Genomic DNA, 27,922 nt, shown 5'->3' with positions numbered 1-27,922 from the left:
CTTCTGGTAGTCTTAAAAAACTGTACTTGAAAATCTCAAGTAAACTGACTTGTAATCTTGCTATGTTACATGTAATAAAACTCCTACTGATTATCATGTGGGGAAACTCAAAATTGCCAAAGCTTTGGTGGACAACTTTGGTTCTGTTCCGTAATTGCAGTACTTGAATACGGAACCATGTTTTCATGTAGCTTTTTAATTCTGGAGTTGCACTTCTTTCTTATTTGCAATCCATAGCACTCAGGATTCTAGTCATGATTGTGCTATAGTGTCATACAGGGTAAAAAGCTTTTAGAAGAAATTGGTCTTAAATACTGGTGAGATCCTACTTAAAAAAAAATTGCTGGGATTTTGGGGTTTGCTAGTGAATGCAGAGAACTCTACACTTGAAAGCTGTTACTGTTAGTGACTTGAAAATACATTTAAACATCCAGTGCATTTCAAAGTTGTTACTAGAGGCACCGTCTGTCCGTGATGCCACTTTTTCTTCATGTGGGTTTTAAAAAAGAAAGCCTTTGTTTTTAATTGCTTAATGGTAATGGGTAAGACGTATGTCCGTTTTATAAATTTAATGTATTGGTTTCTTGAATCAAGAAACAATTTGTTATCAGAAGTGCTTTGTTCAGTATTAGTGGTTCAAATCGCTGAAAAAATGTGAAAAACTTGCTGTTTTGTTGCTGTTAGTAACAAAATCGTGTCAGTTTTGAAGAATCCTAGTACTTGGCAGTAGAAGTAACTTATTGCTATCTAAAATAATTCTCATGGAATTTTTATTACCTTTTTTGAAAAAAAAATCATTCTTGTGGCTATATTCATCATGGAAAAATAGTGAATAGAGATCGTTGTTCTTCTGTACGCATAAATCTTTCATTTTCCTCAAACTGAAGTTTTTCTTTCAATTGATATGCGAAAAAGAAGCCTATGGGCTTTGCAAGTGTTTGCATTATAGAAGTGCATAATGATGCACGAATTCTTAAGTAGTGCTAAATTCTTGTTTAGTTGCATATTTCAAATATCTGTTTGACGTGTGATTGCTTGTGGTGGAATGTTTACTGCAGAAATGGAGCTAGAGCTCTGACGGGAGATTGCACAATTGGAGAAGCTTCTCCAAGTTGATATTCTTCTGGAGTTGTGTTCAGCTTTCCATGTGTGGTTTTTGTTGGTTTTTGTTTTTTTTTTTTTCAGACTGTGGGTTGCTTGTGACAACAAAGGAAGCTGTATAGTTTTACAAATTACTACTTCAGCTTCTGCAAAATGTTTTTAGTATAATTCTTTCACTACCTTAATTTTTGCAGTTCAGTCATGGCTACATTTCACCTAATTGAAAGAGTGTTTTGACTTACTCTGGAGTTTTAGGGAAGAATCTCCCTTTTGGTTGGAGGGTAGTAGACATTTTGTCTAGTGTTTTCAGATTTCTCAAAAAATTATATCTTTCTTGGTAAGTTATTTCTCTAATTCGTTGCCCTCTGCTTTAAAAAGAAAAGTACTCAGTGAAAATTGTCTAGCCCCTATCTCTAGTGGCTGTTCTTTTTTGTTGGATTATTGTGGTCTAGTATTTTTAGTAATAGAGATTTTTTTCTTAGTTACAGTGTGTTAGAGTATTTTCTAAAGCATACTTGTTGAACAAATTTAATCTCCAGAGATTGAGTTGTCAAGGCTAAAGATGGAACTTGCCTTTTTATCATTTTATACATTTTTTTAGTTGATACAGTTTTATTTGCAGCAAGTATAATCCTGGTCAGATGACAACATGGCTGGTGAGGGATTGTTGTGTTGTAGGAAAACTAGTTACCTTTTCACTGAGTTATCATACTGCAAACTTTACTAATAATGATTTTTTTTTAATAGCAGAAAGAACATTTTACAGCCAAGGGCATAATGGGGCAGCTAGAGGCAGGAATTTAAATTGTTGATGGGAGGACTTACTCTACTTTTACCATAATGTGTTGAGATGAAATATCTGAAGGTGGTTTTGCATATTAAATACCTTTTACATTTGTTACATTTTTTCTTATGGACATGTTGATACTCTGACAGTCATCTGGACAACATGGTGGGAAAATACCAAGAATCCATCTAGCCTTCCAGGTAGTTATACAGCTGTTATTTTCTATGTGTAAGGTAACTTACTGATGGCAGAAGAGACAACACTTGGTGTAGAAGCTTTGTAGTTCACAAAAGAGCACATTGAAGCATATTGCAGAGCACATCAACCCATGCAAGTGAACCTTTTTTTTAATAAGGAAAATAAACTAAAAATGTCAAGAGATGTCTCGTTGCAAAATGAAATAACGTAACTTGACTTAATAGCAATCAGATTTTACTTCTGTTGCTCCTTTCCCTGGACTGCTTCCAAACATCTATTGTACCTATTTCTGCATAAATTTTACTGAAATTTATTGATGATTTTTGGCGTATATATTCATTTTCGCTAAAGACGTTGCTTTCTGATCTTAGAGCTGTTCTTAAAGATGTAATCTTAAGTGGAATTAAATATAATGCTCAATTCAAATTGTAAAATACCAATGTACTAAATTTAAGCTTGGTTTTAAAGACTATTAACCACAGTACAGTTTCCTAGTGCAGTGAAATGAGTGTTGTAATAGCGTTATAGGTTTTAGCTGGAGCGGGCAATGTCCTTATGTCTGAAATGTATCTCAAGATAATATGAATGTTCCATAATTACAGGCATCAAATAGTGGTCAGAATTGGTGTGACTGAGAACAGAACTATGGATCCAAGATCTGCGTCTAGTCAATGGACGAGAGGCTTTGACTGGAGAAACTGCCACTTGCTTTCAGTTAAAACAGCTAGTCCCCTAAATGCTACGTGACTTTGAAAGAGCATTACAGCTATGCTGACCTCTCTGTAGACTTGTACCTATGTTTTTTTTCAGTAATAATAAAGGTGTTAACGAGACTGAGATGTCTATGGGCTCTGATGTTAGCAAGTGTGTATTTTAATATATTATTTATATAATATAATATTCTCTATATATCTACATGTACATAATATATAATTATATTTATTCTATACTATATTCTATATTTATCTAATATATTTTTCATACATTTCTGAGTGTACAGACTCATGTAGTAAGTGTATACTATGGAAACTTGTCAGCAAAAATACTGGAATAGGTGACGTTTGAGTAAGTACATGGACTCGTATATAACTACACAGAGTTGTGATATGGGTGAAGCTTGCAACTGCATGTGGAAAAACTTTAAAAGGCTGAAATGAAAATAACCCTTACTGCTTTCAATACCTTTGACTTGAGGTTTCAAGATCGTATTACTGAGATTAAGTCTTTACTGAGATTTTAAGTCTTAGCTCCTCACCGAGTTTAATTTTTTCTTCATGTGTAGGCTGTCTTTAACTTCAGTTTGTGAAAGCTCTCTGTGAGTATTGCAAGACGTGAAGAAGTAACGAGCTCTGCAGTATTGTAGCTGGCAGCAGCAGAGTGCGATGTATCAAGTGCCTTGTACTCAGGCTCCTGTCAGTTTGTATACTTTGCCTACTCTAACAATGTAATGAAAATTCTTCAGTGAAGTGTTTTAATTCTGTGTACATTCACTTGTCTGCTTTTAAGATGAAGCACTATATTACAGTTTTGTGTTCTCCGGGCAGCAAAATAAATGAATGTGGTTAACTTACAACTATACAGTCTTTTGCGTACTTGACTAGGGATAGAGAAATGTAGTCCTGCCGGCCTGAAAGTTGGTTCAAACTGTTCTTGCCTGAAGTTAGTGGGTTGTATGGCTCTATTCAGAACTTGTTCTCAGGTAGACGTATACTTGCTCACTTAAAAAAAAAAAAAAAAAAAAAAAGAGATAAGTAAAAAAAAAAAAAAGCGCGGGTGGGAGAGGGAATAATGCGGGACATGAGAAGGAAGTTGTGTTTTTTCTTATCAGTGAAGTAGGATGTTTCCCAAAACAGTATCAAATAGAGCCCAAAGGTTTTCTGATGAGAGCTGAAGAAACATCAAGCAAGATGAGCTAAGCTTTGTAATGAGGTCTGCCTACTTATCACTTGCATTAGTGGTAGGGAGTTAAGGGTGTTTTTAAGATGATTAATTCCAGAAACTACCTTCATGCAAACCAAAAGCGTAGCTGTAGCCTTGAGAAAGAAGGAAGGAAATTTTGGTATTGGAGAAATGGAATCATTAGGTTGGAAGGGACCTCTTGATTGTATCATGGATGTACTAGAATGAGTCTAGAGGAGGGCCACCAGGACGATCAGAGGGATGGAGCACCTCTCCTATGAAGAAAGGATGAGAGAGCTGGGGATGTTCAGCCTGAAGAAGAGAGCGCTCCAGGGAGGCCGTATAGCGGCCTTCCAGTACCTAAAGGGGACCTACAGGAAAGCTGAGGAGGGACTCTTTGTCAGGGAGTGTAGTGATAGGACATGGAGTAATGGCTTAACACTAAAAGAGGGCAGATTAGATTGGTCATTAGGAAGAAATTCTTTACTCAGAGGGGGGCGAGGCACTGGCACAGGCTGCCCAGAGAAGCTGTGGTTGCCCCATCCTTGGAGGTGTTCAAGACCAGGCTGGATGGGGCCTTGGCCAACCTGGTCTGGTGGGAGGTGTCCCTGCCTATGGCAGGAGGGCTGGAAGTGGGTGATCTCTGAGGTCTCTTCCAACCCAAACCATTTAGTGATCACCTAGTTCAATGCCTCCTCTCAAGCAGGTTCAGCTAGAGCAGACTGCCCAGGATCATGTTCAGATAGATTGGGAATATTTCCGTGGAGGGGAGAGACTACATCCTCTCTGAGCATTCTGTTCCAGCATTTGACCACTCACATCTTTTTATTTTTAGAGTTTTATTGTATTCAGAGGGAATCTTTTTTTAATTTGTCTGTTGCCTCTTGACCTGTTGGTAGAAAACACTGAGAAGAGTATGTCCTCTTCTTCATTCCCTCCTGTTTCATACGCGTGGACAAGATCTGTGAGCCTTCTCTTCTCAGGCTCCCTCAGCCTCTTGTAACAGTCCCTTAATCATTTTTATGGCTGGATTTTTTTGCTGGATTTGCTCTCTTATACCGGTATCCCAGTGCTGGGCCCAGCACTCCAGGTGTGGCCTCACCAGTTTGAGCAGAGGAGAAGGATCACCTCTCTTGTCTTGCTGGCATTGCCCTGCGTAATGCAGCCCAGGGTGCTGCTGGCTGCCTTTGCTGTGAGGGCACATTGTTGGCTCGTGACCACTTTGTCCCCTGTCCCCTGAGGTCCTTGTTGGCAGACCTGCTTTGCAGCTGGTCAGCACCCAGCGTGTGCTGGTGCCAGGGGTTCTTCCTCCCCAGCTGCAGGACTTGCCATTTACATTTGTTGAAGTCCACGAGATTCTTCTTTGCCAAATTTTCCAGCCTTTCCAGGTCCCTCAGACAATTCAAAGATCTGATCATTCAATTCAAAGAAACTTCCAATTTTTTTTTGATGCAGTTGAGGTACTAATTCTCATGCAAGTTGGAAAGTAGGATATAAGAACTTCTTATACTACTTAAATAGGCTATTTCTGTTGATAATTTGCCACAGAGATCATGCATGCGTGATGGGGCATTGCGATGAGTTGTGATGAACACATGAAAATTAAGTTCAGTCAGGTTTGTTGACTTAAAGTAGGGGAGGAAGCTTTAGTATTATAGAAATAAACAGGAAAATAGTCACAATACAGGGAACTAAACCAGGGATGGTTAGAGTTGTAGCTCTTAAGACTTGCTGTGCTCTCGCCAAAAAAGGAAAAGTAGCAAAGACTTGAAGCTTGGAAAACTGCCAGGCAGTCCAAGGAATGCAACTTTTGTATGCTGATAACACCCATTGAGTGTTTCTTGGTTCTTTGAATGATAGATAAATAGTAAAATAAACAGTTGTCTCCCTAGCAGAGTTTCAGATGGATTTGGTACATTTTTCTTTATCATATGCTTCCGCTAGATGATGATACGTCATAATGAAATGTGTATTAAGTAAGGATAAAAAAAAAACAAAGTAGAGCCTGTAACTGTATCCTGATAATGTAGGTCATATATGTTTGACTTTATATCACTTATTATGAGATTATGAGATAATAAATTTTGCCACATTGGAGTTGCTTGATAGAGTATAATTTGAAACATCCTAACACAACATTTCACTATAAAATTGCATTAATGTTAATTTCTTACATCTGAATAAAACTGGTATTACATATATTGTAATGAGTTTTGCGATTAGGAATGTACTTACAGAGTGAGGCGGTCCAGTGCAGTCATGGTAGGACTGACAACTTGATGCATTAAAACTCTGGGGATAGGTGCAGACGAAAATGTGGGAAAAACGCCAATTGACGTGGAACTGCTTAAGTAATTGAAGAAAACCCACAAATTTTAAAGGAATCTCATGAAAAGCGGTTAGCATAACAGTCTGTGGAATTTATTGCTAATAAATTGTGTAATTACGTTACTGATAACTTCCATGTTATTGAATTCTATATGTATAGAAAAACAGTAGGGAAAATTAAGGAAAAGGCTACAGCAGAAATCTTTCTGCTCATCTCTTCATGAAGAAGCTTACAGGAGCTCCCATAGTGGAGTCCTTCCTTACATTGCTCTAGAAAAGGGTTTTATACAAATTCTTACAAAATAGTAAGATTGTTGAGACTGGTTGATATTTATCCATCTTTTTTTTACCTGATGGTGTCTCATTAAGGCATGTGGTGTGTTTGTGTGTGTATAACCTTACTGTTTATCTACGTTACTGCTTAAAGCTGTTCTTAAAACTCGAGGATAGATGGTAAATGTATAGCATTATTTTTGTTCTTTCCCCGAAGGAAAAAAAAAACTGCGGAGAATGCTGGAGCCCCCAGCCCAGTAGCAGAACAAGCGAGCCCACGTGTGCTATGATGGGCACTATCTAACTCATAGTGTGGAAAGAAGTCATGCTTTGCAAACCTAGTATAGTTCCTTGAAGTATGAGGAGAACAAAGCTTTTGATGAGGCTCTTCATTTGAGCTTTTTTATCAAAACACAGTTGCGTTTAGCTAGGGCTGTTTTGTGGGTTGATGGATGAAGTAAGAGTTGGTGCTCAGTTTACCCAAATCAGCGATCAGTAATGGAGTCTAATAGGCCTGTGCTGCCGCTCAGAAATAAGTGACCTAAAGTGGTGAATGTCGAGATGAGAAAATCAGTGATCAAAGAAAAAAATAATATTTGTTGGTGCCTGGGTGATTAAAAGTAGTAGATGATACTCAGTACGGGAGAGAAACCGATATTTGTGTGGATGTGTTGTTGAGTGTTGAACTAGCTCTGATTTATAGTACCTAGTTTTGTGAAAGAGTCAATTTAGTGTACCGGGATCGTCAGAATTACCCAAATAGTTCAGATAATAACTTAAAACTTAATGAAGAACAGGACAGGAAACACTGTGCTGCAGTATATGGTGTGATCACAGCTGAAATACTATTTGCAGTTTTCCCCCAGTTCAAAAAGTATAAAGTAGAAATTAATGACAAAGCATGGCATTGGGCGAAGGTGAGAATTGGAATGTCTCTTACACAAGCATAATTAGAAAAGAGAAGGCCCAGGGGAAAATGATGGAAGTGTGTAAAATGGTGTCATGAAGCATCTAGACAAAGTTGTTATTACTCTTGTGACTGAAGCATGGCAAGCTCAGACTGAGGTATGCTTTCATGTAACCTGTTGATACATAGTTATGTAAATGCAAGACACTTAAGCAGGTACAGAAAGTGATTAGAAAAAATGGCTGAAAAAAATTCTCATGGGAGTTGACAAGTAGAGCACTGCAATTTCATATTCACAAATACATCAGAAGTATTGCCATATGCGGGACTTTTTCATGTACTTTTTCCTAGGCATACTAATCCTTATCTTTGGAGACAGTATACAAGTCCATGCTGACCTTTGATTTCACTCGGCGTGTCTGTTCTTTTGAAACTTGTAAGTGTGGTGTAGTGATGAACAAAACCAATGAGGATATGTGGAAATGTTGGTTTGGTATGGAAGATCTCTCTGCACATTGTATTGGCTTTCTAGTATGCTTTATTTTTTTTTTATTTCAGGATAAAATGAGGTATTTTAAATTATGAAGCTATTGATAGTTTCCTTAAACAAATGTGATGTAGAAAAGATTGTATATTAGGCCATGAAACTGAGCGAACGATGTTAGGAAGGAAGCTTTTTCCACTTTTTTAATCACCTCCGAAATACTATTACCAGAGCGGATGGAAGTAGAAATCATGTGTTTGCTTTTTTAAGCTAATGTATTCTAGTCTAACTATTAACATAAAAAGAAAACGTCCGTCTGTAAACCTCAAAGCTAAACAGGAAAATTGCTCTGTAATGACTGAATAAAGTAGGGCTTAGAGTAAGCTGAAAATACCTCTAAGCTACAATATGTGTTTCTAAGAAACGCTGGATGTTCCATATTTCAAGAAGATACATATTAAAACCAGATTTTTCCCATTTACATGTTTTCAATGTCATAAAAATATTTAATTATTTAAATAAAGCATGTTAAATTATTGGATGTATGGCTACCAATTATGATGTCTTACTATACTGTCCTGTAAGCTCTTTTTTCTTTAAGAGGGAGGAGGATATGGCTACTGTAGGTCTTGAAGGAAAGCTAGCCCTTCCTGTCTGTATCAGGAAAGAAGTCAGATGGTATGCTGAAAGACTGAACGAGATGGAAACAACAAAGATGAGAGATGGGTTCTCTTTGCAGCCATCAACAGTAATGGTTGTGCCTCCTTTCAGGCAGTCTTTATCTTTTTTTTCTCCTAGCTGTTATCGCTAAAACTCTGCGGTGTCTTCTGATCTGTGACCTGTACCACTTCCAGTGGGCATTGCCATGGCACTGTGCTCCTCCCTGTTCATTCACAAGTGATACCACTTAAAAATAGCTGTGCTTCTGCATTTCCCTTTGTACTGGGACAGCTTGTCAAGTTCACAAGTTCTTCTCCTGTAGCTAAAGCAAGTGAAACAGACTACTTCATGTCTTGTCTTGTTATACTAGGTATCCTAAATACATGATTTCTGTTACTCATGAGGTCTTACTATTTTCTACTTAGATTAAAGAAAATATCCCAACTCTTTAAATTCCCTTAAGCTTAGTATTTTATTTGCAGTCCACCATTAGAATAATACCATTCTATTTTTTTCTTCAGAAAACAGATGAATTCCTTCAGTTCAAGTTTGGGAGTGAAGTTTGAGAGTTAAGGATTTCCAAGTCTAAATATTGTAGCTCTCCCTCCACCTCCACCTCCTTTATTTTTTAAGAAAGATTTGAACCAGGACAGTTTCTTCTCTGGATATTGTAGCAAAGGGGAGCTTGCTGTTGAAGAGACTGTTTTGAGTAAGAAATTCCTGGCCTGCAGCTTCCTGAGATGGTGTTTGTGTAATTTTTGAAGTGTGATTTGAAATGCATGTGAGATCATTAAATATGTGGAATTTGTGTTTCAAAGTTTAAGTGTTTTACTTGAAAAAGTTCACATCTAAGATCCAAAGGGGAATATTTTCATGGTTATTTCTAAATTAAACAGTACTGAAAAGTTGCTTTTGCCTGTTACAAGTGAATTTGCATACATCTTTATTGTAGAGCTTTTTTAAAAGACACACCAACAGCGACAAGCCTGACAGTGAAACTGTGACACTGTCTGCACTTACTGATTTTTTTTTTCTGGGTAGACTTAACATTTAAAAAAGTTATGATAAAAATTAATATAGATGTTAAAAATGTGTAAATATTCCCATTAGCCCTAGCTTGTTGCATTCAGTTTTTAAAATTTTCCCTTTCCCAAAGGAGAAAAAAAAAATTAGACGTTGGCTTTTGGAACAAAAGTTTTGTGTCAGCTGTGGCCCCCAGGCAAATGGATCGAGGCCCCAGATCTGAAGGTTTACAGGCAAAATGGCCCCCGACTCGGGCAGTGCATCCCCATCACTTGTTTGTGCTTCAAAATGGCAGGAGGTGACCCAGTGGCCTTGTGGATGTCCCGTGCCCCGTGCTCCTCACAGCGTGGGGCTCAGTGCAGAGCTACCGGTGGCCTTTGTCCTGCTGCTGTGGTTCCTCCGTTGAAGTTACCAAAGAAGGGAGATTCTTTAGTGGATTTTCTGGATGTTTACTGTGTATCTTTGGAAAAGGCATCTTTTAGTAGGTTAAAAGTATTTCTCGCCAAGTTGCGTTTACCCGGCATAGCTTTATTTCCACATCTGTCTTGAGTCCAAGTTGTTGTTGGCCTCTTACTCATGTTTATATTACGGACGCATTAAGTAGTTAGTCCATTATGTTTTTTCCGTTGTCGTTTGCTTTCCTTTTTTGTCATCGGTGTAAGTTCAAAATGATGATCCTTTAATACACTCAGGATGTAGAAGCGGACTTGAAGTGCTGTGAAAATATAGTGATACTTTCCTTTATCATTTTCCTTGTAACGTTTCTAAGAGTTCAAGCTAAGCCACTGTATGGAAAGCTGACTTAACAGAGGAATGTTTTAATGAAATTAACAAATAGAATAACATCCAGCCGCTAAAGTAGTTCTGATTATCATTGTACTCTTAATTCCTTACCCTTGGTTTTGAATTTTAGCATGATTTTACTTCAGTCGTAGTCTCTCAAAGGAAGTAGTAGTTAGGACTGATGGATCAGCTTTCAATCCCATGTTACATGATTTTATAAAAGTGGATTTTATAAAACTGTCAAACCTAGATCTACTCAGATCTGACCTGATCAGATCAAAGATGTCTGGTCTAATACCTCACTCCCAACGGGTCAGTAATAGATAGCATGGACACGTAGGTGGCAGTGGGACAAGTAAATAGCGGTACTTCCCTGGCATACTTTGTTAGCATCCAGCGGTTTGTGTTTCGTGACCTTCCCCTCTGTTTTTGCTGTTGTGACTTACACACCACCTTGTTGACAAAGAAAATTACCTAATGCTATTTATATGTAACTTTCTCAAATACTTGATTGTTTCTCATTAGATACTGTACCTGTGGTTTTCAACCAACACTTCATTTAGTTCTTCTCTGAGAAGATAAAATCTGCTGAAGAGTCTTGTATGCCTGTTGTAAAATTAATACCATAAATTTTAAGTCAGGAAATTTATGGCACTTAACAAGACCTTTTGTTTTTTTGGTCATAGGGATGTATTCAGTGAAAGATCTGTGAATTTACATGTGTATGCAGCACTAAGTTTTTGGTTTATAACTCTGTTATCTTAATTGCTATTATTAAAAAGGAGGGAGGGAGTTGACTCTTGGAATTATCATCATCATCCTTTTTTGCCAGTGGCCTCCTAATGTTCAGGTGCCTCTTGTGTGATACGTTGAGACTTCTTAACACTGAATTTCATTAGAACTGCTATCTGTAGTTTTCGTATTTGGAAAAAATACTACTTTACATGTAAATGTGGGGCTTGTAAGGTTAATTATAATTCGTAGAAGTATATTTGTTTTGAGAGGGATGAAGATTAAGTTTTGAAGAGCTCAGTGGAAGAGGAGTGACAGTTGTTTCATCTGTCCTTTAGAGATATGTAACTCCTAATTGAATCTTTAAATATGAATAATGTCATTTGTTTGGAAAATTGATGGGGACAACCATTTTTATCTTCTCATTGACTGGCAGAAACTTTCTTTCTTTCTAATTATTTTTAATTATTAATTGTTTTTCCAAACACTTAACTTTGCCTTCTTCCTCCCCTCTTCCAGGATGGATTAGATGCTTTGGTATATGACTTGGATTTTCCCGCCTTAAGAAAAAATAAGAACATTGATAACTTCTTAAACAGGTGTAAGTATTTAATGTTTTGATTACTAACTAACAGACTATAAATACCAACTAAAATAAAAGAGGTTCTAGCTTTTTGAAAGGCTTTTAGAGAATTTGGGTGCATTAAGTTTTTGGATGTAAATTGTTTTAGGAGTCATATTTATTTCCCAGTCAGTACTCACACAGTTACTTACAGAAATCTGCTCCCCAGCAACTGAGTGTCCAAGTTAATATAAATGGTGTTGCTTTCAGTGGCACAGAACCTTTGAAGAAAAAGGCTTCTATCTTTGTTCTTGGCAACCTCCTGGATTCCCATAACTTGCTTTGTAATTGCATGTACTAATATATTATAAGTAGTTAACAGTAAAATGCCGTAACATATCTGCAGTGTCAAGAAGTCATTTTGAAATGTTCACTGACAGACTAGAACGTGTGTTTTGTGGGCATTTTTAGTATAAAAGGTCTGTTTTCATTATTGCATGAGAATACTGCATAGCTGCTATATTTACTTGTGCATGTCACTGATGTGTCTGTAGAATTATTCTTTTTTTTCCCCTTTTTAAACATACATAAAATTATGTTAAGTCACCATGGTATTTTTCATGATCTTAAAAAAAAATAAAAATAAAATCAACAGGTGCAAAACCATCTTTTGGGTTTTATTGTGTAGACAGCAAAAAGAATACTTAAAAAGTGGTAAACCATAGTGTCAGCAGTTCTTCTGTTATCTGATTTTTGTAACTGGAAGATAACCACTGTCCTATTTCACTTTCTTATGAGTTCTGATTCCTGTTTTTTTGTGAAAGAATTTCAAAAATCACATACTGTTTATTTTACTCTTCAGACATAACTAATTTTAAAATTAGGAAGGAAATCGCTTTATTTTTATCATTTTACTCAGTATTTTTCCAATACAAGTTTTCCTGCAGATTCTCGCCTGTAATAATATTTGTAATGAATAAAGTTGATTCTTTTAATAGAAGCCATATTTCCATAATTTTCATATTTAAAAAACAAAAATGAAGCAAAGAAAAACACTTCAGAGCTTTTTTACAGACTACTGTCAAATTCTGGAAATAATGACAGATATGTTTGCTGGTTCCAGACTTGCTGCTGCCTGTGGATTGAATGGGAAGCCTTGAAATTAAATTAACTTTTATTAGATTTTTACAAGCTTAAACATTGTAATTAAATGTAATAAATGTGGCAAATATGGAGTAATTTTATTAAAATAATCTAATTTTTGTCTTTGCTTCATTGAAATTTTTGTTTCTCTTTCCAAGGCATTTTTACATAGTTTACTCAGTCCATGTGTAAGCCACGATAGTGAATTTGTGGATTTTATTTTACTTTATTCCCTATTTCTAGTAATTTACGAGTCCAGTAGATCTGGTTTATGGCTTGCTTGCATGTAAGCTGGTTGCTGGAATACCTAAGGTCAAATGTTTAACTTTTCACAGTTCAAGCTATGTTTGAAATTGTACACATTGTTACACGCACATTTTGTATACTTAGTTATTTGCAGAGAAGGTGTGGTGAAACTGGAGAAAGGAGAAGTTGGATTAGGCAAAGGAAATACTTATTTCAGCAGATATTTTGAATGCAGTTGTTATGTATAGTGAAGTCATCAGTTTCAGAAACTCTTCACTTTTGCATTTGGGGATGAGTGAAGGAAAGGGAAACTTTTATTTACAGTCTGATAATGAGTATATTGTAGGTGTAAATTATACCCCGTGTAAAATGTAACCTGAAGCAATGTGAAGGTGGAGAACAGACCTAATTATTTCACTTCAGACTGCTTTTAGAACTGTAATCTTGCTGTCTTTACTGGAATATAAAAACAAGCTGTGGGTATAAGTAGTGACCTTAGAGGGAACTGCGAAATCTAGTTTGTCTCAAACTGCTGATTTAAATAACAATAAAAAAGGCTTTATGTACATACTCTAAGATGTATAGGAACATTTTCATGTTAACTTCAGTTTCAATAGAAAATCATTTAAAATCTTTTTGCAGTATTAGCTGTACAAACAGTTTGCATCGTTACTCTAGAACTTTAAAATGAATTTTTACATTGCAAATCAGAATTTGCTTACTTTATTTTATGGACTGATGGTTGCCCTATGAGCCTGTCCTTATCCCCTCCTGTATTTATCTGGGTTTATGTTGTATGTTTGTGGAGATTCTGTCTTCAAAATCTGCCTCTGTTGCCTAAGGTTGTGAGGGTTATTTGCACAGACATGGAACCTCATTAATTTTCTACCATATATGACTTAAAGAATAAAGAGATCAACTATTCAAGATGCTAGGGTTTATTTCTGGACAACGTGTAAGCTTTATCACCAAATGTCAGGCCAAGTTGGAGTTGCTGGTTTTTGCCATGGGAGCCACCCCACCTGCTCATAAAGTGTAAGCTGGTTGTGTCCTCCCCTGTTAGCAGGACATCTGGAGCTGCCTATTCAAATATGTTGCAGCCTGATAAACCTTGTCTGACAGATCTTTGAATATTAAGATAAAATTTCCAACGCTGCTGTTAGTGTAACGTGTTGTCTGAAGATACTGGGCATTAGTATGTCTCTCAAGCAGTAAATTGCAATTTTGCAACTGCTCACAAGCCTGGTTTACGTTACTTAAAAATATTTAGCTTAAATTGCTCTTAGTGTATTTTCCTTTATTCTGTTTTGGCCATAGTTGAGGTTTGTAATTGAAAACACTAATGCATTTATGTTGTGCCTAGCTTGTCTTTGCAAGAATGTAAAGATTTGTCATTCAGAATTGGTAGACTTTCTGGTAGGAGATTATTAGGCAGTAAGTTAACAATAATTGGAAAGCTGTCATGAGAATTGCTGCATATCAGTTCTGTGCAGTCCTACCCATCCTCTGCTATAGCTCAGCTTTTCACCTTGCAATGGGCAAATAGGGCAATGCATTTTTTTTTCAAATTACTGAATATTTTGATCCTTATGTGAAATAATTTGTCAGAATTTACAGATTTAACATCATTTATTGAAATCAGCTTTTGGCATGCTGCATTGTAAAGGGATGGCTTCACATTAGTAATTCAAGAGATTATTTATTCAAACAAAGCTATTTGTTTCTTTAACATTATAAAATCATAACGGATCTTAATTGTATGTATGTTGCTTTGTTTTAGATAATGACCTCTGTATATTGAAATCTAAGGGTAGTCTTCTGTTGTCTGCCAAATCTGTTTTTAAAACATGAACTCCAAAAATGACATTTTTCCTTCTTTCTCTTCCCGTCTGTACTTTTTTCTAAAGTTTGCTTTTAGGCCTAGCATATTATTTTTGAAAATAAAATACTGTTGTATAACGTATTTTATTAGGAGTGTGTCTGTTTTAGTAGCTGCTCCTTCTTTTTAGAAATACTGAAATGTGAAGCTTTTCCATGTAATCTCATGCCAGCGTTGACCCACATGGATTAAAATAGACTGTTTTAATCTTTGACCAAATTTGGAATTAGAGTATCTGCCCACTGGGAGTTTGTAAATTATTGTAGTTTATAGAATGACAGGTTTATATAAATAATTACAGTGATTCCCACTGCATGTTTTAAATTAAAATCTACTTTTTTGAGCAATAGGAATAATAAAATTGCAGAATACAGAAAGCTTATTTAAAAAAAATAGTTTCTTCAAGCATCTCTCATGTATACTTTATGATATTTTCTCAGATGTATTCCAGAGTTATCCAGAAATAATCTTTTTAAACAGATTTGCTTGCAAGCAAGATCATGCTGGATATGAAGTTTTTGCTTAGCTCTTTTTTTTCCAGATAACTGTTTTAAAAGAAATTCCCAAATTAACATCTCCGGTAACTTGATTGTACAGTAGTTACTGCATTATTTTTATATCAATTTTTGATTACTGCGGTAATGAGAATGAGGTCATGCAGTCTGCAGCGTGGTTTCCAGTAGGGAGGTAGGTTAAAAATGAAGTCCCCTTTAAAGAGGAATATATCTTGCAATAATTATGAGAAATAAAAATGAGATGAATGGGTTTAATTAAATTGATTATATACGAAATATGATTTTTCTTTCATACAGATAAAGACACAGTAAATAAAATGAGAGATCTGCGCATGAAAGCTGAAGATTATGAAGTGGTGAAGGTGATTGGTAGAGGGGCATTCGGGGAGGTTCAGTTGGTAAGTTGTGTTTCTGTACATTTGGATGTATACCTGTCAAATTTGTTTGTGTCTGCGTCTGAATGCAATGTTCAGAAGATGAAGTCTTAGGGTTTATAGTGTTAAGCTCAATGAATTTTTATTTCTTTTTATCCCATGGAAATGTTTCTGAGAATCTTGCATTTCAGTACTGTCAATCCACACTTATTTTGCTTTATAAGGCATGCTTCTGGTAAAGTGGAATATATATCAGTTGTAGTCAACAAAATTAGCCTTTGCCACTGTATATGGACACTTGAACAATTCTTCAAGACTAGAAGAATTTCTGCTAGTTCAAGGAATACAGCAGTCTTGTAGACGTCTTTCACAAGATGAGAGGAGATGTGTATGATATTTATGATAGATTAATGGACTTGTTCATGGTGCTTTATTAAACTGAGAATTGGTGGGAGAAGCTAGAAATAGGCAGCAAGTATTCGTGTATGCTAATGATCTCTGGAAAATGCTTATGTATTTAATAGGTGCCGTTATTTGCGCTTTTAGAGATATGCACCTACAAGTCATAAAGTGACTTATGCCTATGGACTCTGCATAGTTCTAGCAAGTATTTTAAGAATAATGCATATATTGTCAGAAAATGCAATATAATTATTTTGTAGACCCACAATATGTAATTCTTTATAAATGTGAAGAGTCTTATGAAACCTATTAAATAGTGAAGCAGGAAAAAGACGTTTCATGATGTTCTTCATATATTAAGGTGGGAAACTAACGTGTTGTTTTATGTCGTGCTTGTCTTCATAGGTAAGGCATAAGTCGTCAAGAAGAGTGTATGCTATGAAACTTCTAAGCAAATTTGAGATGATAAAAAGATCAGATTCTGCTTTCTTCTGGGAAGAAAGGGATATTATGGCTTTTGCTAATAGTCCCTGGGTTGTTCAGGTATAGTGAGATTCCTTTTGAAAATGTTGTCTTGGTAGAATTGTTCTATTACAATACTGCATGACTTATATTTACGTGTCTTAGTTTTTCGAACTCCCATTTTGGTTACATTGATCTGGATCTGTCAGGGTAACGCATTACTAACAGTAACTAACAGTTGCTGTTTGCAACAAATAGCTGATACTGTGCTTCCTTCAAAACTGTGTTTTGTCTTAAATACAGGATAAGCTATTCTGTTTGTTATTAAAACTATTTGCCAGATATAAGTTAAAACTGGTGAGTCTGCTTTATAGTACTTTTGGAAGTAGCCAACATATCAGAAATCAGTGCTTAAGATGTAGCTTCTGTATATTCCGATTTGTGTGTATATATGACTGCAAATTATGCCTGCTCTGGTTATGTTTTCCTCATTTCAGTTTTATCACTGACAATTTTTTGGGAGGCATCGCTGCCTTTGAAGTTTATATGGATAATGCCTGAAGCTATCATCATACATTTGTGTGCACATGTTAACTTGTTCATTTAAACTGTTCTTACCCTTAAGCATGTAAATACTTTTGTTAAGTTAGAATTAAAGTCATTCAAGAGTTACCTAAAAATCATTCAAGACTTACCTAAATCAAATATGCAACTACATTACTATCTGTCTGGGAGTGATAGTGCAAAATTGTTTTATGATTTTCAGAAACATTTAAGTTACCATGCTTAAACCTACTTGCACAAGTCGTGTTGAACGAAGCATTTACTGCTGTAAGGGAAATATTTTTCTCAATTGTTTAAAATATAGGTTCACTTTCTAAACAATGAATACATTGACCGTAGAATAATAAATATTTTGTGATAACACAAATACAATCAGGCAGATGTTTGAAATACAATAGTTCCATGTTTACATATTTGTCAATTGGTGTCCCAGGGAGTAAGGAAGCATCTTGGCCTCTTATGCAATGAGCTTTCTTTGAAATGATTACAATTTGGTGCAATAAATACCAAAATCTGTAACCAGAACTCTACTGCTTCTGTAGTAACATAAAGGGATGGAAGATCTGGCAGAAACTGACTTGAGATTAATTCCTTTTTAGGAGGTCTACTGGATGATGCAAAGCTGCTGCAGTAGTTGTAGCAACTATTTTACTTTGTAAATGAATTTGCACTGAAATTCTGTGGACTTTCAACAAGCAAAAGATGAGACAGCTGGAGCACTCAGTGACTTGTTCTTTTGTTTATGTTCTTTTTACAGTTATTTTATGCATTCCAAGATGATCGTTACCTTTACATGGTCATGGAATACATGCCTGGTGGGGACCTTGTGAATTTAATGAGCAACTACGACGTTCCTGAGAAATGGGCAAGATTTTATACTGCTGAAGTTGTTCTTGCATTAGATGCAATTCACTCAATGGGTTTTATACACAGGTGAAAAAGAAAAAAATATTGTTAGTGTTGTTTTAATCCCAGTGCTGTCAGAGTGACTTTAAGGCCATTTTAAAATTGCTGATATGACTTCATTATTATTTCACAATTATTCCATCTTACAACTTCAAAACTTCTTGTCATCAGGAGGTACAAAGCTGAGGTAACACAGTCAAAGTAAAGGTTTTCAGCAGGATGATCTTCCTCAGTTTAGGGAATAATAAAATTGTACCAATTTACCAAAAGATATAGAACTGAAGTGGCATGAACAAGTTGGCCCCCAAAATAATTCATTTTTCTTGACTAGAAGAAACTGTTTTGAGAATTTGATAGCAGTAGCATACACTATTAGTAATTATTAACTCTCAGTTCTGCATTTAAAGCCTCAGCTGGCATCAGTGGCTTGTTAAGAAACTGAGCAGGGTGAGGAAAATCTCCCAGCCACCTGTTTTCTTATAAGGGGCAAGATGGAAAATAGAGACAGAGTGAAGGGACTTAGGTTAGTTTCATATTAACGTACTTGTCCTCAAGTGAATTATAGTCTCTTGTCAGATAGATTGAGTGTTCTCTTTTGTTGATATTTGAACTTCTGTCTGTTTAGCTTTTAACCATATTTACTAGAAGCAGGAGAATAAATTTTTCAACTAAAAATACACAAACAGCTTGAGAAAGACTTAGTGTATATACTCTCAATTTGTAGTTTGGCCAGAAGATCACTGTTAACACTTAAGTTTTTTCAAAAAACAAAAGCAAAGCAAAAAAAAAAGCTATTAATCCATTGCTTGAGTAGAATCTATAGCATCATAAATTACATAGCTACTATGCCACATTTAAGGAATAAATTGGCTGAACCATTTGTACAGTTGTATTGGCAAGCTTTAGAAAACAGAGATTTGAAGTTGCCAAAAGCACTGTCAATCTTTTCCTCAAACTCCGGATTACTTTGACGGCAGATTTTTTGGAATTTGTTTTTAACTAGTTTACTCGAATTTGAGGACTGAACAGAAGCTGATGAAAATACAGGCTCATGACAGAGGTCATGGAAAGGTCTGAGTCTGCTGCTTTTGCCTCAGCCTTTCTTTATAAGGTCTGCTTTCAGGTCTCCCAGGCACCTGTGCCTGGTGGCAGGGCTTTGGAGGGTAAAGCATTCATTAGTTTGGCAGAGAAAGGTCAAACTGAGTCCCCTGTATGCAAACGGGGCATATATGAGTCCAAGGCTGGTGGGATACACAGAGAGTTGTGAGGAAGGTAGCCAATATCAGGAGATACTGCTCTCTATGACCAGTGAAAGGCTGCAGCAATCAGGAGGTTTCTGTTGACTGGAAGGAAAGAAATGGCCCTCCCATCTTGCCCTGAGAGGGCAAGGAGGGGAGGATCAGGGGACTGTAGGCTGATTATGGAGTAAATTCTAAGGAAACTGTTTCCAAGCACATGGACAGGAAGGTGATTGGGAACAGCCTGCATGGATTTACTCAAGGGTAAATGTGCCTGCTTAACCTGATTGACTTCTGTGATGATGGGAAAGCAGTGTATGTTGTTTGCATTGACTTTAGCAAGGTTTCCAACGTAGCTGGAATGGAAAGATGGTTGCAGTGAAAGGATGAGAGGCAGCGGATGACACAAGTTGCAGCAATGGTTAACTGAGCACTGGCACAGGCTACCCGGAAAGATTGTGGGGTCACCCTCCTTGTAAATCTTCAAAAGGTGCCTGGACAACCTGCTCTAGGTATCCCTGCTTAAGCAGGAGGGTTGGAGCAGATGGCCAGCAGATGTTTGTTCTGTGAATATCCAGTTATTTGTTAGGAAATAAATTTTCACTGTGAGGGTGGTCAAACAATGGAAGAGAGTTGTAGAGAGGTTATGAAATCCCCATCCTTGGAAAAAATTCAAAACTTGACTGAATTTGACCCTGAGGAACCCGAATGCAACTTTGAAGTTTGAACTGATTTCCTTAGCTGTACTTTGATCAGGCAGTTGGACTAAGAGTATTTCAAAAAAATAAATAAAAGATTCCCAACCAAAATTATTCTGTGTGTACACTGATACGTTTCTGCTGCACACCCTGAGGTGAGGTAATGCTAGGACTTCATTTCATTGTAGTGGCCAGAGTTTTCCATTTGAGGTCCCAGAAATATACTTTCACCTGAAACCATTATATTTTTGATAATTGTTTTTTTACTGTGGTTCTGCTGTAGTATACTTAGTACTGTTAGCATTGCTGAACTTTACAGTTACTTCATGAAAACTTTCTATATGTGGTTATCTCACAACCAGAATGGATTCCTTTTGTGTAGCTGTATCCTACTAGAGAGGGACTTCAGCAAGTTAGTGGTTTTTATGAAAACTTGACGTTTGAGGTTTGGTGACTTTAGACTGTTCCCACATCCATTATCACTTTTTTTAATGCTTCAGTTCCACAGTCTGTATGTGGGACATGATACTATAAGAAGGAAAAAAATTGAGGAAATAGTTGTGTTTTCATGTTGTATTTTCCTTGTCATGTTACATCTGAAAAATAGTTGTCTTTTGTTTTCCTAAGTTAAATTGACTGGTTAACTCTTACACAAATGTTTTTCTCTTTTCAGAGATGTGAAACCTGATAATATGCTGCTAGATAAAGCTGGTCACTTAAAACTAGCAGATTTTGGTACTTGTATGAAGATGAACAAGGTAGACAATTTTTGATTTTTTTTTCCTTTTGTGAAAGGAAGACATGTAAAAGTGAAAATAAAACACACTGAAAAAAATAGCTAGATGAAAAATGTCCAAGATTCCACTCTATTGCTATTACTATTATTTATGCATCCTATTAAATGACAATGTAGAATGCAAAAATGGCTCTTGAAGTAGGGATTGCATCAACTCTATACTGTTTATTAGGAAGGCTTCCTGAAGTCAAGCCATTTATTATCTTATAGATTCCTCTGGATTATTTCTTTAAGTCTTTGACTGTCAAAGTTGATGGAAAAAAAGTGAGATACCTAGTTAAGTTCAGTGATGGAAAACATGTCCAAGTTGCTGAATCCTGATTATACATACTAGCATAAGCTGACCTATATAAAAGCCAAATCTGAAGGAAACAGGTTAAAAGAGTGTCACAGAATTTAATTTTTTTAAATATATCTTGAGGTCATTAAAAAAAAAATAATTTTATTTTAAGTACTGTGAAGCATTGTTGTTCCCTACACAAAATTGTGATTGGTTTGTCCTAGCCTCCACCTACATACCAAGAAAGCAACCTTAAATGTGTGATACTTTAACAGAGTCTGGGTAATATATACATCACGTTCTCAACCTATTCCAGGAGCTTTGAATAAATTGCTTTTGGAATAAATCAGCTGCCTTGCCATAAATAAAAGGCACCAGTGAAAACCAAGTGCAAGTTACGTGTACAAATTCAAATAGTTTCCTTAAGTCGCAACCAGTCCACTTCCAGTCCACAGTGGAATAGCTGACACGTAATTTGGCTTAATACAGACTCATTTTTGATTTTGCTCTTAAAAATTAGGACTTCTGAAATACAGAAAAATATCCTTGTGCTTAAGCTGTAAGTGCCAAAAAGCAAGTAAAATATTATGAACCTTTGCTGTGTGTTAGTGTCACAGAAGTAAACTCATGTCAACAACACCTTACATTTTGTGCTGTACTAAATAAACGAGCTGTGTATTGAAGAGCCTAGTCTTGGGTTCCTCTAGCCTCTTGAAAGAGGAAAGTGGCTCTGTGGGAAAGAAACTGCTCAGCATAGATAGAAGTTTAGGTGTATTCTGGATTTGCTGCATATGCAACACTAGATTTGTTCATTAGCTATATTTGTTCCTTAGTTATGTATTGTACAAGTTTTCTGCTAATCTATTTCTAGGATTGTTCCAGAAGTGCCTGAACACTGGAAAGGATCGGGTGATTGCCACTTTGGCATTCTAGATGCCATCTCCAATGTGATTGATCTCTTCTGCTAGTTCTTTCTCAGGGGTGTGAGGAACGTGAAACGTTCTTCTCATCTGTCACACATTTTGAAGTCTATCTTCTTCAAATTTCAGGGCCTTATCTGCATTGCAGTCTTCCTGGCATTAAGTATATTGTGTTGGAGGAGAAAAACTTAGTTTAGCTGATCCTGTCAGCAAAATCCTTGATTTGCTGGCCTATTTTGAGAGGAGCTTTCCTTGTTTACTCTATACCCTGGCAGTATATAAGACATTTATATTGGCATGAGCAGGAGAAGCTGTGCTGTGTTTACAAGGCTGAGATGCAATTCTGGTTACTTCTTGGATATTAACAGAGGTTTTTAAAGTAACTTCCACTGTGTTAACTTTGACAAGTCCAGTGCTTTGCTTTGGCTTTAGTAGTTTAGTAATTAAAAATGTTTAATTACCCATTCAAAAAAAACCCACCCATTTGTTCATGAAAGTTGTTGATTATGCTGCTGTTACTTAGGCTTCATAAACTCTTGAAAATAGCTTGCAATTTTGGTTCTTATAATTGGGCCTGTCTGTTTTCCTTCTCTTTGTAGGAAGGTATGGTACGATGTGATACAGCTGTAGGAACACCAGACTACATCTCTCCCGAAGTATTGAAGTCCCAGGGTGGTGATGGTTACTATGGAAGAGAGTGTGACTGGTGGTCAGTTGGAGTCTTCCTATATGAGATGCTTGTAGGTGAGTCATAGGCTAATCAAAATTGAGTGCAGTACTTAACTGCAGTCTATAATAAAATATCAGTGCTGCTTGTAACTGTTTAATTTATTACTTTCTTGACATAACTTTTGGTTTACTCACTGTGGTGTTTGCAAAATGTCTTAAAAATAATCTAGTACAGTTCTCAAACATTTGTCCTTACCTCTTGTTCAATTAGTTGCTTACATTTTGTTGCATGCATAATTCAAATGTTATAAACCAAATATACAGTACTTCTGATCTACTTTTTAATTTTTTGCATTGCTGCTTTTTCAGGTGATACACCTTTTTATGCAGATTCTTTGGTTGGAACATACAGCAAGATTATGAATCATAAGAACTCCCTTACCTTCCCTGATGACAATGATATCTCTAAAGAGGCGAAAAACCTTATTTGTGCCTTTTTAACTGATAGGTGAGATTTAAACCTTATTCAAAATGAAAGTGAATCTTCATTAAGAAAACTTCTCATGTTGAAAGAACATGTCTGTGTGTGTGTGTGTACGTGTGTATCTATATATATTTTGTGGGGGTTTCTAAACTGCTGAACAGAAGTGGGACTTTGATAGTATTGGCATGAATGCAGCATAACTCTGTTCCTGTTTAGGTGCTGCTGTAGATAAGCGTACGCGCTCTGAATGCACTTCTGTTAGTTGAATGTTCTCCTTCATAGGAGTTGGGTTTTATTTGTCTATCAGCTACAAAAATGTGAGAAAGTGTTAGCCTCTTGCTTAAAGTACGGCAAGGCTGTCTTAAATTTAGTCAATAACTCTTTAGAACTTCGGTTGCTTAGGGTTTTAAGTCACATTGTCTACTCTGAATCAGCGTTTTGTTTAACCTGAAGCAGTAGATACTGCAGACTGGACAGGTGGTATTGTCAGATTAGTATTGTCCAGTCCCAGAACTTGGGAGAGGAGTCTCGTGTTTGCTGCTGTTCTCTGTGGTAGTATCATGTATATTGGGGGAAGGGAAATGGTGCTAGGATGAGTGCTTATAAATTTAGTTTGAATGTGAAGTGTTACTCCTAATTATCAGCTATTGTTACATTGGTCTATGTTGCAGAGTGTGAGGGGCATGGATTCCTTTGGGACAAAACTAAAGCGAATGGTGCATTTCAGGAGTGCCCCTAATGCAATCCCAGCTCCTAGTGGGCGTTCAGTCCACAGGATCAGGGTAGAGTCAACCCAAAGAAAGGCTGTGTGAAATGTGGGTGTTAGGTTTGTTCCCCTTTGTGGGTGGACTCTAGTTGCACCCACACTGCTTACTAATATAAAAATAACCTTTGCAACCTTTGCTTGAGACCTGGGGCTGCAAAGGTGGAGGGGGGCTGTTGCATTTGCTGAGCTTCGTGGGATTCAAGCAACAGCATAAACTCCTAGTAAGAGTGGAATCTAGCTTCTGCTTGACAGCTGCCTAGCCAGTCCATGACGGTGGAAAGAGTAGCAGCAGCAGTTCTTATAGGCAAGTCTTAAAAACAGATTGCGTTCTGAAATATACCTGCTGTGCTGCTGTAGTTGTCATCATCTGAGAGTTTTGAGGTATACCTATTTCATGCCTTAGTTTGAGAGTTTGTTTTTTTTCCCTTTTGTTGTTAGATGCGCCTTATGATTTGTCTTTCCTTTGGAATGATTTATGTAATCTTACATACTATACTGAAACCAAAAAACTCTTTACAGGGAAGTGAGACTAGGACGCAATGGAGTAGAAGAAATTAAACGGCACCTTTTCTTCAAAAATGATCAATGGGCTTGGGAAACTCTCAGAGACAGTAAGTATAATGCCTTTCTCAGAGACAGTGATTTGCCTTACTTTATGTATCATGTTAGTGAAAGAACTGCTGTATTTCTTTTTAATGAAATTTAAAATCTTAGTTACACTGCAGGATGGAATGAAATTTCTTAGACACCAAAGAGAAATACCCAAAAAACTCTTGGTTGTGTCACTTGAGTTATAAAATGATTACTAGCATATAATTATTCTCCTTTTTTTTTTCTAGCTGTAGCACCAGTTGTGCCTGACTTAAGTAGTGACATAGACACTAGTAATTTCGATGATCTGGAAGAAGACAAAGGAGAAGAAGAAACGTTTCCCATACCAAAAGCATTTGTGGGCAACCAGCTTCCATTTGTAGGATTTACTTATTACAGCAACCGTCGGTATGTACAGACAAAGCAAACTGATGGTATATTCTCTTGTCAAGCCTCCTGTCTGACTCTTATGTAAATATAAGCCTATACAGATTCTTACTTATGAGTCAGAATCCTAATAAATTACACTTTCTCGACACTTTGATAGCCAGTACTACTAGTCATCAGTACCTTAAAATATTGCACTGATTTTGTGAATGTTTTGTTCTGTATTAAGCATGTTACACCATGGTGTGGCAGAAACTGAGTAAGAAAAATTTGCTGTTGTGGTTTCTAGGCAGAGCTGCCTACAGATCAATGAAGTATCCATGTAGTCGTGAACTGGGGATGTGAATGTCAGTTTATTTCATTGCAAATCACAGTTTGGGAATTTTATACAAGGATTCCACACTTCACATCACTGTAGGCATGTGATAAAGTAAACCTTGTCTTAGTTTCTCTCTGGCTTACTAGAAATACTCTATTTTCTACTTGCTTGTCACCTGTGGTAAATTCTTCTTTTTTCAAAGTACTCATCAGCTGCAGTGAGATTGTGATGCTTTACTGTTTTCACTGTTGCTTAGGAAACTTTAAATGACATCAGTTGAAATTGCATTGATTCATACTTTAACAGTTTTTATTAATGTAGGCACTGTCGATAGCTCTATCTACATTCAAAAATCTTTAAATTTTTCTTTGAGAGATACTTTTAATTGTTGTGTATGTCAGTCATGCTGAAAATGATCTAAGTCTTCTAGTAGACCATGTCAGATAGAGACCCGTAGATGTTAGTTTTAATAGTATTTCAGGATAGGAAAGCCTTAAAGGAAATAAATCTGTTATCCATTATTGGATAGAAGAGGAACCACTTTTCCAAGCCTGTGGTGAAATTATTTCCATCTCTGCAAAGAGTTGGATTTGTTGTTGCTTTCTGCATAGTAAGGAATAGAGGGCTTGCAAGCTTTGCAGACAGTTTGTGTGAGTTCAGCAGTCCAAGAATTTTACTTATTGTTCTGATTTTAATCTATAATAAAAAGTCTTAATTTTTGCCTTTCAGGTAGACTTTGGAATGTGTTATCAAGAAGGTGAAGTAGCATACTGAAGCTTGTTAATAACAGAAATTCTTCTCTCCCCTTTTAATTCTTGGGGTGGGGATAGTACCAGGAATTCAGAGAACTTAGACTGTATTTAGCTGTTGTGGAAGACGTCTACTAAATACTATAATTACTTTGTACACTTACTGGAACGGAAATGCTGTTCTAGAACTGATTTTGATCCCATAATACTCCGGTGTGACAGTCTTGAAAAGTCTGAAATGACCATTTGCACTTGCTAAATCTTTAGTCCTAATTTTGATTCCCTTTTTATGCTGCAATATGTTCAATTGAGTATTTAGGAAAAAGTTCAAATGTCTTCCATCTCCTTTGATTTTTGTCATGCTTCAAGTATGCGGTAGAGTTTAAAGCAGTGGGGATGTAGGAACATGATGTGACTTCTGTCACTAAAGGAAGTCTTACAGTCTTTTAGGATAGGATATCTTCAACAGCTGTGATCTCACTGATTGCAAACTAGAAAATATGGTGGTTTATTATTGTACTTGAGACCAACTCCTTTCTCTATAGGGAACTCTAATGTTTTTCTTTGTCACTTGATTGTCCGTAAGCTGTTTAGATTTTTAATTTGACCTGGGTTTTGCAGGGTGCCTTCAGCTTTTATTTTGGAGGTTTTTGTTCATGTGAAAGAAAAGATGGGATGCATCCGTCTTCCTCAGCTCACGTGTTGGAGATTTCTTCCTAACATAATCTGATGGGTTAGGAACCCTTCATATCTCTCTAGATCAGTTATCAGGCCAAGAATATCACACCAAATACTGAAGGAATTCTCAGGCAGTCACTTTTATTTATTTACATGACTTTTAGAATTATGACAAATAGAAATTTGTGGTATTTTAAGAGAACAGTTATGTAAAATAACTCTCGCTTCAGGACAAACTGCATATGGAACTCCTGGTAACTTTGGAAGCTACGTACGCACACACAATCTCTGCAGAGTTTGCTTCATTACTACTTGTTTCATAAGTGCCTGAATAAATATTTATGGGATGCAAGCCAATGAGAGTGTTGTAACCATGGAAAGCAAAGATTTTTAATGGTTATTTAAAAAAAAAGAAAAGTGGTTGTGTTAATACTTGGCAGAAATCCTTTTTTCAAGAGGTCGTCTTCTGCAACTTACCGCCTTACGCTTGAAGACAATTTTTACAATTAATTGTGTTTAGTTCAAGTAAATGTGCTCAAATCTTGAAATGTAATAAGTACAGAAGTGAAAAATCTGATTGTTACTATTTGGTTATCTACACTTCGGAGCAAAAATCTGAGGGTTTTATTTTTATCATGATTATATTCTGTTTTTTTCATAACCTTGCTTTTAAACAACTCTTAAAATAACTTTTAATGTTGTTACAGGTATTTATCTGTCTCTGCAGAAAATTCCAATGACAACAGAACAGGCTCCAATGTGGATAAAAGTGTGGTATGTCTCACTGGTTTTCGGTTTTATTGTATCCTTGAAAAGAATCTGTTGCGTATATGAGTATAAATTCTTTGAATTTTAGATGTCTCAAACTGCTTTAGTGTTTGAAATATGGGAGATCAGTAAATAAAATTAAACTATTTAGTATGGCTTGCCTATCAAAGTTGTTGAAAAGACTGAATTTCAGTTCTTCCTAAAACATAAGTTTTCACAAATCGGAATAAAGTAGCTGAAACTGCGTACTCTTCTTGTGAAACAGGATTCACAGTTTTTATCTTTATAAATATCTAAGAGTTTGTGCAATGTTTTCAGAGTGCCATATCTATCCCAGGTGTACGCTGGCTT

The 27,922-nt window shown here is 36.3% G+C and overlaps 1 protein-coding gene across 1 annotated transcript in view; it reads left to right on the top strand.

Annotated features, from left to right (window-relative positions):
- The window catches only part of ROCK1 (Rho associated coiled-coil containing protein kinase 1), an 89,744-nt gene that overhangs the window by 18,632 nt on the left and 43,190 nt on the right, over positions 1 to 27,922 (top strand). Inside the window, 10 exon segments of the mRNA XM_040550182.1 lie at positions 11,695 to 11,776; positions 15,818 to 15,918; positions 16,702 to 16,839; positions 18,080 to 18,255; positions 20,838 to 20,922; positions 22,760 to 22,904; positions 23,199 to 23,337; positions 24,599 to 24,690; positions 24,919 to 25,078; positions 27,511 to 27,577. Of these exon segments, the coding sequence (XP_040406116.1) occupies positions 11,695 to 11,776; positions 15,818 to 15,918; positions 16,702 to 16,839; positions 18,080 to 18,255; positions 20,838 to 20,922; positions 22,760 to 22,904; positions 23,199 to 23,337; positions 24,599 to 24,690; positions 24,919 to 25,078; positions 27,511 to 27,577 (1,185 nt within the window).

Source organism: Cygnus olor, chromosome 2 (genome assembly GCF_009769625.2).
Source record: "Cygnus olor isolate bCygOlo1 chromosome 2, bCygOlo1.pri.v2, whole genome shotgun sequence".
Classification (NCBI taxonomy): Eukaryota; Metazoa; Chordata; class Aves; order Anseriformes; family Anatidae; genus Cygnus; species Cygnus olor.
This window is presented reverse-complemented; position numbering and strand designations above follow the sequence as displayed.